This window comes from Rhagoletis zephyria, unplaced genomic scaffold (genome assembly GCF_001687245.7).
Source record: "Rhagoletis zephyria isolate East Lansing unplaced genomic scaffold, Rhagoletis_zephyria_1.1 Rzeph_scaffold_11844, whole genome shotgun sequence".
NCBI classification, from domain to species: Eukaryota; Metazoa; Arthropoda; class Insecta; order Diptera; family Tephritidae; genus Rhagoletis; species Rhagoletis zephyria.
This window is the reverse complement of record NW_016168919.1, coordinates 1-18,379: the sequence shown is the minus strand read 5'-3', so window position 1 is coordinate 18,379 and position 18,379 is coordinate 1. Positions and strand designations below refer to the sequence as shown.

General features: G+C 32.6%; 1 protein-coding gene across 2 annotated transcripts; it reads right to left on the bottom strand.

Annotated features, from left to right (window-relative positions):
- Positions 1–1,810: 1,810 nt before the first annotated feature.
- On the bottom strand, positions 1,811–14,926 carry MICU3 (Mitochondrial calcium uptake 3). Of its 2 annotated transcripts, XM_017633545.1 has the most exons (10): positions 14,792–14,926; positions 14,574–14,684; positions 13,867–13,914; positions 13,710–13,792; positions 13,033–13,095; positions 12,412–12,498; positions 11,735–11,833; positions 8,073–8,478; positions 7,849–8,006; positions 1,811–2,067 (listed from the first exon to the last, which is right to left on the bottom strand). In XM_017633545.1, exons 1-10 carry the CDS (start codon positions 14,910–14,912, stop codon positions 1,990–1,992), a joined length of 1,254 nt encoding a protein of 417 aa, XP_017489034.1. In that variant the 5' UTR covers positions 14,913–14,926; the 3' UTR covers positions 1,811–1,989. The 2 variants fall into 2 exon arrangements, with proteins under 2 accessions (XP_017489034.1, XP_017489035.1); XM_017633546.1 differs by lacking the exons at positions 1,811–2,067; positions 11,735–11,833 and having other exon boundaries at positions 7,023–8,006.
- Between the last annotated feature and the right edge of the window lie 3,453 nt (positions 14,927–18,379).

The following is an 18,379-nucleotide window of genomic DNA, read 5'->3' as shown; positions in this document are numbered from 1 at the left end:
AAAAAAAAAAATACTTTAATAAATAACACTGCTAAAAAATGTTCAACTTTTGATTTTATCTGAGCTCACTATGTGCTCATTACTCCTTGCTAATGATAGACTAAGAATATGTAAATAAAAATTTTCAAAAATATTCAGTACCCAGATAAAAAAGAAAAAAAACTGAAAAATACGGCATATGAAAGGATAAGAGATATTCTGTAAAATGATTTTTTATAGTTTTTAGAGAAGCCAAACCCCTGGCGAGGCTAAGTAACCTCGATAAAGCCAATCTCTCAGAAAGGGCTAGACTTATCTAATATTAAAAAAAGGTTTTTTTTTCTATAATAACTTGACTACAAGTCCAAGCTAGTTAAATATTTGCATTAACTACTTGGCTAAGAATAACAGCGACAATTATTCAGTATGCTTGTTGACTGAAAAACTCATCGCTTGAAACTAAAAATCAGAAAAAGTGTCTGTCAAATGCACGTAATTTGTCTGTGATAACATTTATTGTTAAACTTAAGAGTTGTATTAGAAATAATTTAGTTTCGATTGCAAGCGAAAAGCAGAAAAGGAGTCTAATTTTTTGTAAAATATTTTAAGTATGTCTATATGTTCGTATGCACAAATCGCGCTCATGTATGCCCGATCGTATATTCATTATTTGTGAAAGAAACACTTTGAATTATCAAAATATATAGCCTTGTTTTAACGCTTGCAAATAACAAACAAATTGCAACGAAAACACATACCACAATACATTTAAACAATTAGCCTACAAATATTTACCTTCTTCTGTATAATTTATAAAGGTTGCACTTTTAGCTGACATGTAAATACTTATTACATTTTATATAATTTAGTTTAAGTAAGTTTATTAAGAAATTATTTCTGACAATTGTAACCAAAAATCCTAACTGTATTTTATGTGTATTTTCAATAAAGATTCAATTAGTACATATCGGTACCTTAATATAGAGAGGCCCCATCAAAAATTTGTGTCTTTGCAGAACAGTTACAAAGTTGGCAATTTCTTAAAATCATGGGCTTTAATAAACACTGAAACTAATTCATAGTGAGTAATCTATGTACTTACCTCTGTACACAGTTGAATTTCGAAAGAAGTTAGGACCTTTCTATATTATGGTAATGATGTGTATATAAAAAAAAAAACTAAAAAACGAAAGTGTTTTATTATCACTCCTGTTTTATTTTACAATTTTTTAAGCACTAGAAGACTAATACATTTTGCATAAATGCTTTTGTAGTAGTTAATTAAAGAATGCTCGTAAATGTACAAGTATGTTTGGTATTGAGCTGACGAGTGCCTGCACTGCGATTTCCATGTAAATAACAAATGTATTAAAACAAACGAGATGGGCAATTAAAATTAGCTAACACAAATATAAAACAAACATTTTCACAAACATAACATTGAAGTAGTTAACATAACTTGGACAAACATTTTTTGTGCGTATGTATTTTGTATGCATTACATACTTATTTAAATGTATTTCTACGTAAGTTTACGTATAATTTAACATAAAATAATACTTTGCGTTTCGAATTTTTTCCTTGTTAAATATTTCGCTAATAATATAACAATGTTTTTTTTTTTTATGTACATACATATAGACAACGAAATAAATAATATTCGCAATTAAATAAATAATTTTTAATAAATCGCTTTCTTAAAATAATTTACAATCAAAAAAAAAAAAAAAAATACTAAAGCAAAATTTCGTAAATTACCTTTGGTTCGCCTACAGGCTGTTATTTTCTGTTTCACAACATTTTTTATATACTCTATACATTTATGCATTGCTTTCCATATAGTTTTTCAAGATAAATTCTGCATACTTCGTTCCGCCTTTTCCTGCATACATTTTGTTAAACAATAACTTTGAAAGATTTAAATAGTGACGCTGTTGCTAGCTAAGTTTTTTTTTATTATTTATTTATTCGTTGTTCGGCTGCTGTTGATTGGCGCAGTGGCATTTTGTTTTAATTGGACTCGGAGTGCTTCATTTCATGTTTCACACAATGCCGAAACGCATCCCAGCCCTCCGATTTGGAACTGGACTATAAAGAAAAAGAAAAAAGTGGTTAATATTTAATTTTTGCAACTTGAATAAATCTGACATATATAGCTTAAGTAAAAAATCACTTATGCTTGAGTTTCACTTCTAGCAATTCATAAAAAAAAAATACTACGCAGTCAAATTACGAAATCCTGTCGATTCTATGCATCATAGGAGCTTTTTCTGGAATACACACGAGGGTGGTAAACATTTCATCTAACTCAGTTTTTCATCTACACGAGTTTTTGAGGACTTAATATTATTTAGGAAGTTTATCGGTTACGAGGCATTTACGCGCTTAGATGAATACCCATATAGCTTAATCTTTGACAAAAAAAAAAAATACAAATACAACTTTCAAGTTTTGCGCAATATTTAAAACACATTCAACAAACTTTCGTAAATATTAGAAACTTTTTAATTTGATTCCTCAGCTTTTTTTTTTTTTTTTTAAATAATGCCATTAATAACCATATTTTTATAAAAACAAGAACTACAATTATATAAAAGAAAAATAAATTGTTCAAACTTGTCAAAATGAGACACCGGGTGTAGACCTGGGTTTATCCGGTAACGCAGACCTGACTTTCGGGATAAGGCCCAAATGTTGGTATTCCAAAAGTCCAAAAGTCAAAATTTTATAAAAAAAAATATATATTTTTAATACAATTTATTTTGAGAACAAACTGACTTGAAACATACAGTCAGTCAATAAAGTTTAGGTACAGCAAATTTTAAAAAATACGGACAACTGTTTTTTAAATATTTTACTTTTCGATAACTTTTTATAAACATATGGTTAATTCTACAACAAAAAACCCAAAAATCAGAGCTCCAAACCTTGTACAAAATTAAAGAAAATTCTGCAAAATTTCATTCAAATATTGCACTTTTTATTTGCGCTCTCTAGAAAAAAGTTGAGTATGCGGTTTTTTAGCCCATTCAATTTTAGTATAACAAACTGCAAGTCTGAGGTAGCTAGGACTTACCATTGATTGTTAGCAATTTTTGTTGTTGAAGGTGTCGCTTATTTTCTCCATATAAAATAATGTTTGATAATTTTTTTATATGGAAAAAATGTGCGATACTTTCAACAAAAAAAAATTCCCAAAAATCAATGGTAAGTCCTAGCGCAAAATTCGGGTGGTGCAAAATTTTGAGGTGGAGTTTAATTTTTTTGCATACAATTTTCAAATGTGAAAATCCGCTATTAACATCCATCTGCTAGGATTTACTCGGCTTGAATATACATATGGGCATTTCCCAAAAAAGGTAAACTGAAAAATGCAAGGAAATGAATTCAAACTGAAATTATAACTTTAAATTTCGTATTCAGATGACGAAAAAAGGTTTTGAAAACGCGAAACGGTGGAGAGAAGAACTGAAGAAATTAAATAAAAAATTAAATTTAGTATGTGTTACTAGTAAAAATATTGTATGGGGGGAAAATCTGTCACGTCCGATATGTCCAGTCCATTACCAGATTTTAATTCAAAATTAAATCCACAACGAATTGCTTCTGATAAAAAATGAATTTAAATTTAAAAAATTTTTAACTCGCTGCAAGACCATTATGTCGGACATAAATGGATTGGAGCGTTATGAAGAGTTGAAACAATTACGGCGTATTAAACATACACCCATCAACGGTCATTAGAGGTTCTTCAATTTATCGTCAATAAAAATGTCATCGATGTCTTTCCTTAGGCGCCTGTCACACCATCATAACGGATCGCGATCCTGGATCATACCGTTTAGCATTAATAAATAAATAAATATTTTCAAATCCATCAATATGGCTGACGATCCAAATATCCCAATCCGTACTAATGGTCTAATGTTTGGATCACTCAGGATTTTGTTGACTTTGTCAGTAACTGTTGCTAGCGGGGAGCAAAGTTTTTCGAAATTGAAGCTCATCAAGACGTACTTAAGATTACGAAGAAAAATTGAACGCTTTATATATTTTATCTATCGAAAACGAGATTGCCACTCAGACTCACTTGTCCATAACATCGACAAATTTGCTCAAGCTAAAGCATGCACAGTAAACTTTTTGTAATTGATATTCGAAAATTTTGATTATAACAAAAATTAAATATTCTTAAATTTCGACTATTTTGACAATACATTGATTATCCTATAAGAAAAAGAAACCGAGGTGCAAAAATTATCATCAAAGGGCGCCTCGTTCCATTTACGCCCCGGGCGTAATGAAAATCTGCAGATCAAAGAGAAGAAGTAAACACAACAAATTTCTTGTAAAAAAATATAATTTTTAACCTATGGAAAACCCCGAAACCTCCTTTGCATTAAAAAAAAACGTAATCTAACAGCTAAAATTGGATTACTATTTTTCCGAACAAATTTAATCGTTTTTTATGATTTTTATTTTTTAAGAAATTTTTGATTTCATATTAGAACCACCATTTTTTACATCATAAGCAATAAACATCGGTCATAAACAGGCAGCCCACATTAAACGATTAGAATGAGTGGAAAAATAAAATTCAAAATAACGATTATTTTTGATCGAAAAAAGTCGCAAAATAACGATTAAATTTGACCGTTAATGCAAAAAAAAACGATTTTGCAGTAAATTAAAAAAAAAAATCTTGATATTTAGCGGTTATTTTCGGTCCCTGCCTAAAATTTAAAATTATAGCCCTCTGTAAAAAAGAAAATGCGATGGAATGGAAATTTTGAGGTTTAACCAACTTCTATAAATACTATCGCTTGGTCGTAGTCTGGCTGAGAAGCAAATGATCCGCTAAGTTAGAAAATACGTTGACCGCTCTGGTTTTGTTGGTGGCGGCAATTCTTCATACCCCACAGTTCAGAAAATCATTTGTTCCGACAAGCTTCATACTATTCAACAATATTTGATCATCATGCAAAAAAACTGCAGATTACCAATTTGCGACTCCAATTTTCTGTACTAATAACAAAAAAAAAAAAAAATGCAGCAGAACAATATTATGGTAGGTATTTGAGGTTAACCAACTTTGGTTTTCTATTCAAGGTGAAACGTCTGCATACATAAATACATATTGATACAGCTTTGGACTATTTAAAATGTTTTCAGTCCACAAGAAGATAAAATTATCAAGAATATTAACAAACAATTGAAATACTTGCCAATTTTCTTTCCGACTTCGAAAAAGCGGGGAGGTTATCTGTATTTTTTTTATGTATGTTACCAGGTAACTTTGGAGCACGTGAAACGTTTTCGATAATTCCTTTTTTATCGGAAGTTAGTACCTTAAGGGTGCCATACTAATTTGGTTTGGTTCCGACCATTGGATCATGAAGAATAAACGGTCAGCTTTCAGTAGAAAATTGTAAAGTCAAACCTCGACGATAATGTAACAGCTCCATTTCTACGCATCACAGGCCCGATTTTATCACTGTTGTTATAACCACTGCGCATAAAAATATGCCAAAAACATTTTTCTATACTTACAAATTTTTCAAACTGATTTTTATTTGATTTTTCTGTGCATTTCTTATAGGCGGCATACACCGTGCGTCTGACTCCGTGAGTCGGCTATTAAGTGCTTAAATATGAATTCTTGTGGCATATTTTCTGGCGCTACGTTATTGAGATGAATAGGGCGATATCTCTTCACTTAAACAACGGCTTTGGAAAGTCTCACCGAGCTCGTTAGACGAAAAAAAAGCCTTACATATTATGGGAAACTAGTCCACGGTCAGAGGAGTACGGAGTCAACGTCGAACTAACAAAAACTGTTACTGAAATTGACTCTGGCGGACGAATTTCGATATTGGGAATCATTTTGAATAGGAAATTTAGCCAGAAACGGACTGTTGAAGAGAGAATCAGGCAACCCTTTACTACCCTATTAAGCTGGCATTTCAGGGTACTATTTTATATATATATATAAGGAAAATTTCCTCACCTTACGACTGCCAGATTATTAAGCATATTTCAATCTGAACTAACAGACCGGTGACCGGTCAGCTCAGCTCTAAGTGGCTATTCGATCAATCGTTTTCGTCCAGCTCGACCAGCCCGGAAGGCCCAGAAAACTCTTCGTTTTGGTTCGGACCAAAGGGTAAGGGATGATAGCTGAATCGGTTTTAAGTGGGCAGGTGAAGAGGTGGTTGGTGTCGTTTGGGGAGACTTCACAAGCCGGACAGGTGCTTGGTATGCCGAGGTCGAGTCTGAATAAATACGAGTTCAGTGGACTGCAATATTCAGCCCTTCATTGGGCCAGAGTTGCGTAGGGGTCTCTCGCGACAGTAAAAGCTCTTCGTCTGCTAAGGAAGCTGATTGGGCTCCAAAAACTGCATCCATGGGACGAGAATGTCTGAAGGTGGCAGCGGACTTTCTGTGAATGCCGTTTATGGCCTGTCGAGATGCCCCCGTACTTTTTTGAAATTTAGTAGAGTTTTGTAAATTAATATTTTTCTTAAATATATAAAAAAAAGGTTTCAAACATAGTACAAAATTAAGAAAAATTTATAAAATTTTTATCAAAATTTCAAACTGTTTAATAAAAATTTTTACGAAAATTTCGGGTATGCAATAGGCCATTTTTTAGTATAACTTGCAAGTAAAAAAAAATTTCCAAATTCAATCAGAACTTTGAGCGACTTCAAGCTTACACTTTAGTACACTAAAATTAAATGAGCTATGGGTGGTGGTAAGGTTTGCTTGCCAACAAACGTAGTTAATTTTAAATGGTACTATAACATGATAATCAATGACCAGGACGGTGTGAAAAACATTAGGATCGTTCACACAGTGAAAATTTCATTCACATTCGGATGTTAATTATTATTATTAAAGTGAGTTAAATCTCCAATGTGAAAACGCTCCTTCCTTAGTGAAATAGTGAAAAAACATGAAGAAGAAAAACAATTGAAGAAAAAATCGTGAAAAAAGTGGAGTGTGAAACTTAAAGCAAAGAAAGCTAATAAAACGATATATAAAAATTTTGCTAGTAAATGTGGTTTTATTTGTATTAATTAATAATGAACAGAATAAACAGGAAACATAATGAATATAAAAAACGTGGAATGCTATTAGCCGCTAACAAATTTATTAAATGCCTGTGAAATCAGCAAAAAATTCAAGTTTATTTACGAGTACAGCTTAAAAAGTCAAGACAGTTAATTCTATAGAAAATTATATTTGTTATAACGATATTTTTGAACAATTAAATGAAATTGAATATATTAAACTTAGAAAAATTGTTAGAATAATGCAATGCTATAAATGATGATTAAAAATGTGTATTAATAGTAATTATGAAAGTGCACTTAAACCGTAAATGTATTGCTGATTTCACGAATTGAGAGCATTTTAAGTTTTGAAATTACAAAGATGTTAATGGTTGAACAACGCAATTAGAACAAACATGTGGACAAAATATTAAAAAAAAAAATGTATTAAAATAACAAAGTTAATATAAATTAAAAAAGGGAGCAAAATAAAGATAATTTGTACAGAAATTGTCGTGCACAAGTATTCGATGGCGGATGGTTCGAGCATAAAGTCATTATGAAAAACTAAACTTATTTATAAACTACATAAATCATATTGATCTCCATTGAATTGCTTCTTTGACTTAATTCAAAATAAAAATCAAAGCAAAAAAAATATTTTTTGCCTTCAAAAATTATTGAAAAAATCGCAGTCTTTGAAGTGATCTAAGTGGCGACAGGCGCGTTGGCGCCACAATGCAAACATAGGATTCGCCGCTTCGACTAATTCATCGTTAGCAACATTGTATTCAAGCACTTTGTGATGACTTACTTTAAAGCCACGATGTACACGATCCTTCATGATCGCTATAAATTCTCTGTACGACAGCATACCGTCACCATTGTCATCGAAAATTGCGAAAACTGTATCGATCAGATGTTTGCTAAGCTTGAAACCAGTGCAGATTTTTACAGCGCGCGAGAATTCACCTGAAAGGAAGAGATATTTTTTTAAAAAAAAAAAAAAAAAAATGAATTTAACCGTTATTAACATACTCTGCGAGATAGCACGATCAGCCAGCGTATACATGCGCATAGCGATTGCAAAATCTTCCAGATTGTTGAGGAAACGACAAAAGTCACGAAACTCTTCGAATGTTATGCCACGCTGCACCTTAATGCGATCCATTAGACGCTCCAAATAGGCATCGTACTCTTCCGTATTGAGGTAGGTGTAACGCAGCAAAATTTTGGCAAAATCGTTCTCGGTGATGGCGACATTACCCTTTGAGAATTCACTGAACTCCAATTCCAGCACTTCTGTTTGCAAATTATCCATGAACTTGTGGAAGCCATCGTAGTTGAGATCCTGATTGCCTTTCTTGCCGAATAAATGTATTTGTAGTGTCGTATCGATGCGATGCTTGCGCTGCAGCCCTTCGTCGTCATCGATGAAGTCGTCCTGTGGAAATAAATTGAATACGTAGTGAGTTTGCTGAGCTAAGGAGTGAGTAGCCAAGAGAGTGAGTAGAATAGAACTTTAACAGTTGAGGTATGTACGTACATATATAAGTAATCATGCAATAGTTAAGTCCCATTTTGATTTATGTTCTTTTGGTTGGTGGTTAGTGTTAAACTTTTTTTTTAAGCCTTGATACCATGCTTTACCGTTATATGCATTTAAGCAGGTTCGTGGTTAACATGAGACACATAAAATACATACCGTTTTTTCGGAAAAGTGAAGTGAGCGACGCTACAACAACAACAACAACACTACTTTACGCGTTTTGCGCTTTTATTTCTTCCTTATTTTTATAAAATCTTTTTTACAAGGTTTGCAACTTTAAGATAGATGGGTTTCGTTGTGGTATAAATTTTATTTTTGTAAAACAATAAATAAAAAATAAATAAATAATATATGACCAAAACTTGTTAAGAAGATGTTTCCCTAATTATTTGGCCACCCCATTAGACGCTTTCCTTCCTTGCTAAGACTGAATACAAATTATTTGTAGATCATGAAATCGAAAAGACAAAGAAGTGAACATATTGTCTTACTGTGTTTTCATTAAGAAATAGGTTCCCATGCAAAGTTTTTGCCTCACATTTTTTAACTGAAATTTGCTCTTAGTTTAATATCATAAACATATGTTCACCTCTCGATTATTTTTGGCGAGTTTTTGAAATTTTTTCCTAGACTTTGCAAGGTTTTCGAACTATTCAGGACTTTTTTTTTGTAAATTTTTATGCTAAATAAATCGGTTTTAAGTTTTCGGGATTTCTCGTGAACTTCGAGATTTTCTCGGGACAGTTCACGATTGTTTTCGCGACTCCCGTGCTTAATTTTTCGATTTTTTTTGGGGCGACGGTGTTCGCATTTGGCGATTTTCCAGGCAATTTTAGAGGCGATTAGTTGAATCAAAAGTTGGCTGCACCTCAACTCCATTGGAAGCGATTAGTTGAAAGACCGTTCACACCAGGCGATTTTTGCTTTCAGCTAAAATTTTCCTGTAAAATTGCCTAATGCCAACACCATATTAGGATTTTACGGTATTCTTCGTGCTTTACTTTTTAAGGGTTTCTTCGTTTTTTTTTTTAGATCTTCTCTTCGCCGTTCAGAATCTCTAATTTTTTTTGTTTTGGTTTTTGGAGTTTTCAGATTTCTTCGTGTTTTACTATTCTAGATCTACTCGGGACCGTTAAGGATTTTTTTGAGACTTTTAAGGATGTTTTGGTTGTCTAGTGTTAAATTTTTTGTAATTTTTTTCAAGAACGTTTAGGACCTTTTCGGGCCTTACTTTTTAGGAGTTTTTGGGTTTTTTCTAGATTTTGTTATCACCGTTCAGAACCTTTAAATTAATTGTGTAAGTTTAAATCTAATTGTGTTGGTTTAACGCCCCTTAAGGATTCTTCGTTTTTTACTTTTAGAAATTCTTCAGAAATTTTTTTAGCATTCGGGTNTCCTGTAAAATTGCCTAATGCCAACACCGTATTAGGATTTTTACGGGATTCTTCGTGCTTCACTCTTTAAGGGGTTCTTCGATTTTTTTAGATCTTCTCTTCGCCGTTCAGAACCTTTAAATTTTTTGTTTTGGTTTTTGGAGTTTTCGGGGTTCTTCGTGTTTACTATTCTAGATCTACTCGGGACCGTTAAGGATTTTTTTTAGGTGCCTAGTGTTAAATTTTTTGATATTTTTTTCGAGCACGTTTAGGATATTGTCAGGCCTTACTTTTTAGGAGTTTTTGGGTTTTTTCTAGATTTTGTTATCACCGTTCAGAACCTTTAAATTAATTGTGTAAGTTTAAATCTAATTGTGTTGGTTTAACGCCCCTTAAGGATTCTTCGTTTTTTACTTTTAGAAATTCTTCAGAAATTTTTTTAGCATTCGGGTTCGTGTTAAATTTTTAGAAATTTCGGGATTTTTCGTTATTTTTAGGAGTTTTTGGGTTTGTTTTCTAGATTTTCTCATGAACGTTCAGAATCTTTAAATTTTTTGTTTTCGTTTTTGGGCTTTTTGGGATTCTTCGTGCTTTGCTTTTCAGGAGTTTTTGTGGTTCTTTCTAGATTTTCTATTCACCGTTCAGAATCTTTAAATTTTTTGTTGCGGTTTTTGCACCTTTTTGGTTTCTTCGTGTTTTACTTTTCGAGATCCTCGACCGTTGAGAAATTTTAGAATTGTTCCGGGTAATTAGTGTTTTATGCTTAGGGAGTTTTAGGATTTTTTCGGTGCTTTTCCGGGAGCCTTCGACTTTTAAATTTCTCGTAAATTTTTCCGTACTGTTTAGATTTATTTGGAGATTTCTTGCTATTTCCTCTAAACTTTTCTTATCCCTGTGTTGATGTTGGTTGATTTTTCCGACAGGGAGGTAAGATGATCTACAAACCAAGCTTGAGAAGGGATGTCGGAAATTCGTTCAAAAATAAATAATTTTTTTTTTAGTCTTCGTGTTTAATTTTACGGTAATCTAGGATTTTCAGAATTTTCGGAATACTTTTTTTGACTTTTCGGGATTGTTCGTGTTTTATTATTGAGATCTTTTTGGGACCGTTGAGGAATTTCTCGGAGTACTTTGTGTTTTATTTGTAGACTTTTAAACTTTTTTGTCGGGACTTTATCGAAAGCTTTCGAACTTTACTATTTGAGATTTTTTACGGATTTTTTTTAGGATATATAATGTTTTAGTTTCCAATATTTCTTCGTAATTTTTTCCGTAGAGTTCAGAATTTTTTCGGTTCTGTTCAGAATAATATATGTTTTCGGATGTTTTTTTATTTTTGCATTCTTTGAGTTTTACTTTTAGGAAATTTTTTCAAAAATTATCCGCATTTTTTGGATTTATTTCAATTTTTGTTTTTCGAGTTTACTTTACGGAAAATTTAAATTTTTTTCTGACATATTTCGAGCATTATTTTTCGGACTTGGTTGGTGTTTTTAAGGCACTTTGAGGTCCAAAATATAAAATTCGTTCGGTCTCAAAATGTAAAAGATTTGCAAGTAAGGTATATTATTTCGTGTAAAGTGTTTTCATTATTGTTTTTGTGGCGAGAGATTTGGTCCTATCTGATCTTTACGTAGGTTATAAGGTGCTTCTAAAGAAGTTATAGCACCCTTCCAAAACGATTTTTGAAAGATGTTTGAACTAACGCCCCCGAATAAGTTGTTCTAATTAAAGTCTGTAGGCTGTGCATACATATGTATGGAAGAAACATACTGTACCTGCGCTAGTTTCTCTGCTTCTTCTTTTAGTTGCTTCTTTTCTCCATCGTCCTGTACGCGTCGTTTACCCTTCCAAACTCCACTAAAAATGCGCTCCATCTATTGCAAGCGTGTAAGTTAGTGACGACATATAGATAAGCAAATTTCATGCGATTAATAAAATTTAACAGAACAACTTGAAGAACAGTAAAAAGTTATCATGTAAGTAAAAAAAACCGAAAGTATGTATGAATAACATAAGAATAAATAACATAAAATTGGTTACTTACAAAAAATAATACATATGTTACATACATAGTATAAAGTATTATAAATAAATTAAAAAAGTTAAAGTAAAAAAACGTAACAACAAAACTCGTAAAAAGCGAAGGCGGCACTGTGTATTTTCATGAATATTGTATTTACTTACATTAAAATAGTCTAAGGAAGCAAAGTTTATTTTTTGAAAGTTCTAGAGCTAAGCAGGACCATACAGTATAAAAGTTCAAGGTTGCGGAAAAACATTTCTGGCATTTAAAAACTGAATACTAATTTTCCATTTTTTTCTTTTTTCGTAGTGTAGGCGAAAGATAAAGAAATCAAGTTCAACTAAACAACAAATTATAGTATGTAAAATATGAGAATTAACAAAACGAAACATAAAAAGGAAACAAAATTAAACACTGCCCCCGACTTACATTTACATGCTCCTTTTCATTGGTTCCTTTTTTAGTTTTCATAAAAAGTGCCTCAGCTGTTTCTCTAGGCCAAATTAAACTTAACAACTAATTCGAAATAAAATTATTAGTGAGTGGCAAAAATATTAAAAATAAATTTTACTAATTCTATCGTCGTTTAAAGTACAAAACCACGCAACTGACATTTGCTGCAAAAAATTGCAAATTTGCTTACCCAACTCTTGGCTCAATCCTTATCCATTCGTCCTGAAATATACTAAGACAGAAATGCGATAGCTTTACAATAAAAAAAAAAAAAACCATTTTGAAATATGAGTATTTTTACTCTCTAGAAAATAATTTATACAACATACGCGGTTTTGCATTTTGCTGATACGCGGTTTTGTACTTTAAACGACGATATGCTGCTATACAATTTATACATAAGCAAATTAAATAACCTATTTTCGGAGGCTCTAAACACTTCCACTGCTGGCTATCAGAAATTTAAAAAATTACGAATTACACACAATATTGATAAGTTTTGGATTTGAATTAAAATTTTTTTTTTTTAATACTGTATACTGATATTTTATAATTAATTAATTTTTTAAACTTCGAAGATGAATATGAAATGCTTACAAGTTTACGTGTTTCCTCATCGACTTTCGACCGCTTGAAGGTGCCACCCAAAATTCTTAAAATCTAAATGAAATAAAATATAAATATCAAATCAAAAGTATTATAACGTATATATAAGAACTAATAAAAAATAACATTTATAAAAAATAATTGTAATTCAAATAAAATAGTCGTAAATAATGCAAATTACATGCTATGCAATATGCAACAAAAAAAAATGAAAACATTTAAAAAACCATTTTGCACTACCACCGACGATATGTAACTGTTGAACAGCATTGAGTTACGGGAAACCTCTTAACACACATTTCATCGAGGAATGTACTGATATGATTTATACTCTCTACCCGCCGCAAAATTTATCTGAACTATTTCAGTAGAATCAAAAGCGAGGCAAATTCAAAGCTGACCTTCAGTATAATACCGCTAAAAAGCACTTTGGGTTCAGTATATCGCTGAATGAAATTTATATTGATAGCAGCTTTGACAGTCCGATGCGATGAGGCCAATATTACGATACCTTGCCTCATACCTACTCAAGTTTATTCTAAGCAAAACAATCTGTTTTGCAAATTTTCCTTGATGATATTTGTACGTTTGTACATTTAAAAGGCGGAAGCTCTGATCCTTTACATGAATCAATTATCTATCACTGTGAACGTTTTGAATTTACTCACCACTAGAAATTCGTCCTTTTCAACGCGATGATTGGCATCTGTATCGAACATGTTAAATGCAATGCGGAAACCGGAAATAGGTTCTTTAAGAGTACAAAAAAAAAAAACATGTTAAAATCATTGTCTAAAAACTGTAAATAATATTTTTTTTACTTACTTGTTAAAACAGATAAGAGAAAGAGATATTCTGTGTAGGAGATAATGCCTTAAATGACAAAGAAAGGAATATATGTATATACCTGGCGTTAAACAATGCAAATAGATAGCATCAAACTCAATTTGAAACAAACGCGTGTGAAGACAATGACTTTGTAATTAAAGACTATAGTACTAGTTTCTAAAAGAGGATTTCCATAATATCTCATTTGTTGTCACATTTACTTTACGAATTTTGTGTGACGTCAAGCAATGCATAATTGAATTCAAGTTCTTCCATTTGATTTAATTTTTAATTTATAATAATTTTCCAATTTGCCCGTAGACTGCAGCTTAGTCTCATGCACTGGGCACTGTGTCTCACGCTATCCCACGCCAATTAATACAGCCTGAAACATGTTTAGCATACGATGGCAACAATGGCATGCGCACCCTTGAGTACCTTCGATGTCACTGCCAAACATTATGCAGATCGCGATTGAACTTCCTTAGCTCCGCGTTCTACTCCTCGTTGCCCGAATATAGCCAATCAAAAGGTCAACAAATTACTAAGGCTCGAAAAACTGTTTATTAGAGTATAATTTAAAATCTTTGCCCTTATGCTCTAACTCTTGGCGACACTAAGAAGCAACCTAACCAAAAGTATGTGAGTATTTAAAATTTAACTACATATTAATATCGTTCAAAAATACCGACTTCAAAAATTACCTCTGTCCCTTAGAGTACGGAACAACATTTTCGAGCCCTTCTTCAAAGGCGGTGTATTGTCTTTTATCACCTGCAAATCTTGGTCGCTTAAAGTGCGGCGTTTCAAACGAGCTGGGAGGTGAAGATAAAGAGACAATTAATAGTGCAAAACATAATACCGAGCTATGTATGTATCTTTTATAAGTATTGTTAATGCCTTTAGTTAAGAATCTACTTACGTCTTGGCTCTTGCTCAACCACGCTATCCAAGAAATCCTGTGGCGTCATATACAATTGCCCTTGATATTCCACAGACGAAAATTTGATGAAGCGCCGTTCGCGTGACGTCAATTTCTTCATCAAGTTGTCCTCTTCGGTCTGGAAGTAAAGAAAGTAAACTTAGCGTTGATAAAAATGTTAAAAAAAAGAAGAGTAAATGTAAGTTCTACACATTTGGATGAAGCAGTGCAATCAATTATGTATTTGCAGACAACCAGTTTTTTTCAGTTGATTAATGTTCTGGTGTAATTCTTCTGGTAATTTTATACTTTAAATTTTTGCCCAAACGTTTAAGTATTAAATCAATTTTGTAAACGGTTACAAAAATATCTGTGAAAAGGTGTTGAATTGATGAATGACCAAGGAATTGTGCGATAAATTTTATCTTTTGAATTCAAAAGAAAGTGCATGAAGATGTTGTAATAAATGAAAGATGCAAGAGATTGCTATCTGAGATGCTGATTGTGTAGCATGGTGCAGCTGGCTTGGACAACAAAAAGAGGAATGAAAAGGTAAATGTTAAAATTCTTTAGACAGAAATTAGACTTTAAAAGGGTTATTTTTAATCGACAATAAATTACAACAATTCCAAAACTTCCCAACGGGGCTAATTTTTGATTTTTCTCAAAATCCTCCGAGGCACTCTCCAGAATTTCTTACGTTTTCGTGGCTATTACGCGCTTTTCAATGTTTTCTGGGTATTTTTGAGACTTTTCGCAAGTTTTTAGGTTTGACGAAACATTTAAATCTTAACTTTGCTTTTTATGAATGCTAAAAAATACAGACATATACTTACATACATTTATTAATTATTGGTTAAGCTAAGCGACAACCTTTTGTGTTCAAGATTTTCCCACATGCAAATGAAATATTTTCTCATTTAAACATGATTGTCATCATTATCATTATTGTTATTGGTTGTAATAAGACCGCAGACACAATTTTCATAAATTTTTATAATATTAATAAATTTGACATTAACAGCCATTCAAAAACTGGTATGCATTTCACGGTAACACATTTTGAATGCATTACCGCACCTACAGACACAGGCATATCTACATGCATAAATATTTATGGCACAATTCATACATATGAATTAAAAAACTGACAGTCTACCATCAAACAAAGTATCACAGACATTCCAATTCCTCAACTGCGCTATAAGAAGACATATGCGCATACCACCCAAGCGTTTACTTCTAAACAACATGTCACCAATAGAGCCTTGAGGTGCATGCTTTTGTGCAGGTTAAAGGTCTCAATAGCAGCACACTTGCCTGATGATATGTGTGCAAGCTCCCGTGAGAGTCAAAAGGGAGTTTAATAAATTTCTCATTCATATACTTACATAAATATTAAATTGTATTTTTTACTATTAGAGAGATCGCTGCGCCTTAAAAAAAAAACATTTCATTCATTACCATGTCGAGCTGAATTTCGTTCATGTGGCGGCTCACCTACTCTAGCTTGCTGGTGATAATTCTTTTTAATTGTCTGACATCATCCTTTGCATGGCGTTGCACAGCCAGTCACATGTATACATATGTACATATATATTTAATATGAAATGAGTTTATGTTATGATTTTGGTTCTTTTATAGGTGGCAATTGGCAGTGGCAAGCGCGACAATCACTTCACCCGAGCAGCGTGTATTCATCATCGCCGATGGCAAGAATTGCTCTGTCTGTGTCTTGGCCACAATAGGATTTGTTAAGCTGCATTGACGCATTGTGCGAAGGACAGCTAAACAATTTAGACTCCACCTTTTGTCTTCAATTGTAAATCATTCAGAATTTAATTGCATTCAAATTTGAGTAGCATGTCTGATAATAAATAGATGATAAACATTTGCATGCATACCTACATAAAACACATAAGAGCTACATACATAAGTACATTTGTTTGCAGTCTTGCTGCTACATTTGGGACATTGTTGCAATGTCAGTTACAGAAATACGTTCATACATACATACATAGTCGTACCTACCCTGAGGGAAAAATTCTATTGTCAATGCAATGTGGGTGCTATTGTAATCCCTTGTATGATTTTTGTTTGTGTGGTTATATAGTTTTGTTATGACTGATCTTGGCGGGAGTGCTATTGTTTGCCTGTCTGTTCGCCGGCAGCTTTGACATTGGGATGCCGTGGATTAAGCGCCGTCATATTTTACACACTGGGTGGCGTACAAACGAATTCAAAATGACTCAATATTCAATGCATTATTGCAGGTCGGAACGAATCGGTAAAGTTCTGGTAACTACAATTGAAACTGTGTAGACAATTTGTAAACTTGAATTTGTCCATTATGTTCTAAGGTGATTTCACGGCTAAACGGATATAAATTTATTAGTGAACTTGATCTTTAAAGAATAATTTATTCAAATAAATGACAGTAAATAAATCTTTTTCCTTTATAAATCACTTGTACACGCATACATGAAATGCGGCAAATACAATTGCGCTGGACTCTAATACATACATACATTTAGCCGTACATATTTACAAAAAAAACAGTTTGTGAAAAAAGGAAAGTGAGGTAAGCAGACCAGCCTTGAGAGGGTTTTAAGATATAATTTTTAAGTAAAGTTGTTGAGCAAAGCTTTTCGACTGCTGAGTGGAAGATCGACCTATCTCGGCAGCCAGTACAAAAACACAAAAAACTTTTCAAAAACGCCCTATTTCAGAATTTGGTTGAAGAACGCCCTATTTCAGAATTCGTTTCAAAAACGCCCTATATCAGCAAATTTTCAATACATTTTGAAGTGTGATAGGGCATTTTTGAATCGAATTCTGAAATAGGGCGTTCTTCAACAAAATTCTGAAATAGGGCGTTAGTGAAAAGTTTTTTGANCGGGAATTTAGCGGAACACAACTCTTGATCATTCTGGTTATGTGGACCCCACTATCATGAGAATGAATCGTACCTGGGTTCTATCGGATGGCAGTGCAGAAATTAACCACTCGGGCAAGGCGGCCGCCGATTATAAATTCATCCTGTCCGATTCCATAAGCACCAGTGAGTGAGTCAAGTTTTCTCAACTGGGACACCCAAAGTTGCCTTTTCGATTTTTTTTATATTTCATTGACCGATTTTGAAAGTTAATATGGTGAGCAATATTGACACCAAAGATTTTGCGATAATTTTATTTTTTTTTTACGAGTTATATGCAGCAAATTTTTATGCAGGCTTTTACACTTTCATCAAAAAAAAATACTGTACCTTTGATTGACTTAAAACTTTTTACTAAAAAAAAATGAACCAAGTTTAAAAAATATAATACAAACGAACTGAAGAGAAAAAAAAAATTTGATAATTCTAGACTTGATACTTAAGTGTGAAAATTGTAATTTTAATTGTATTAAATTAATTTGAAAGAAGAGCTTAGGTCGAGGCAGCAGCTAGTCTGGCTAGCGTACGGCTTCTTTATTTACTTCGGCGGGTTGGCTATCATATAGCAAACTATCAGGAGTTTTTGGACGTAAATCGCCGAGGATGTTGAGCGAGGGTTAATTTAACTATAATTACACTGCTGAACAAAAATT

Coding starts and splice junctions, on each gene's coding strand:
- MICU3 (XM_017633545.1), bottom strand. CDS start 14,912: ATGAAGAAATTGACGTCACGCGAACGGCGCTTCATCAAATTTTCGTCT. Junction 13,793..13,866: donor TCTCTTATCTGTTTTAACAA/GTAAGTAAAAAA, acceptor GTACTCTTAAAG/AACCTATTTCCGGTTTCCGC. Junction 12,499..13,032: donor ATGAGGAAACACGTAAACTT/GTAAGCATTTCA, acceptor ATTTCGAATTAG/TTGTTAAGTTTAATTTGGCC.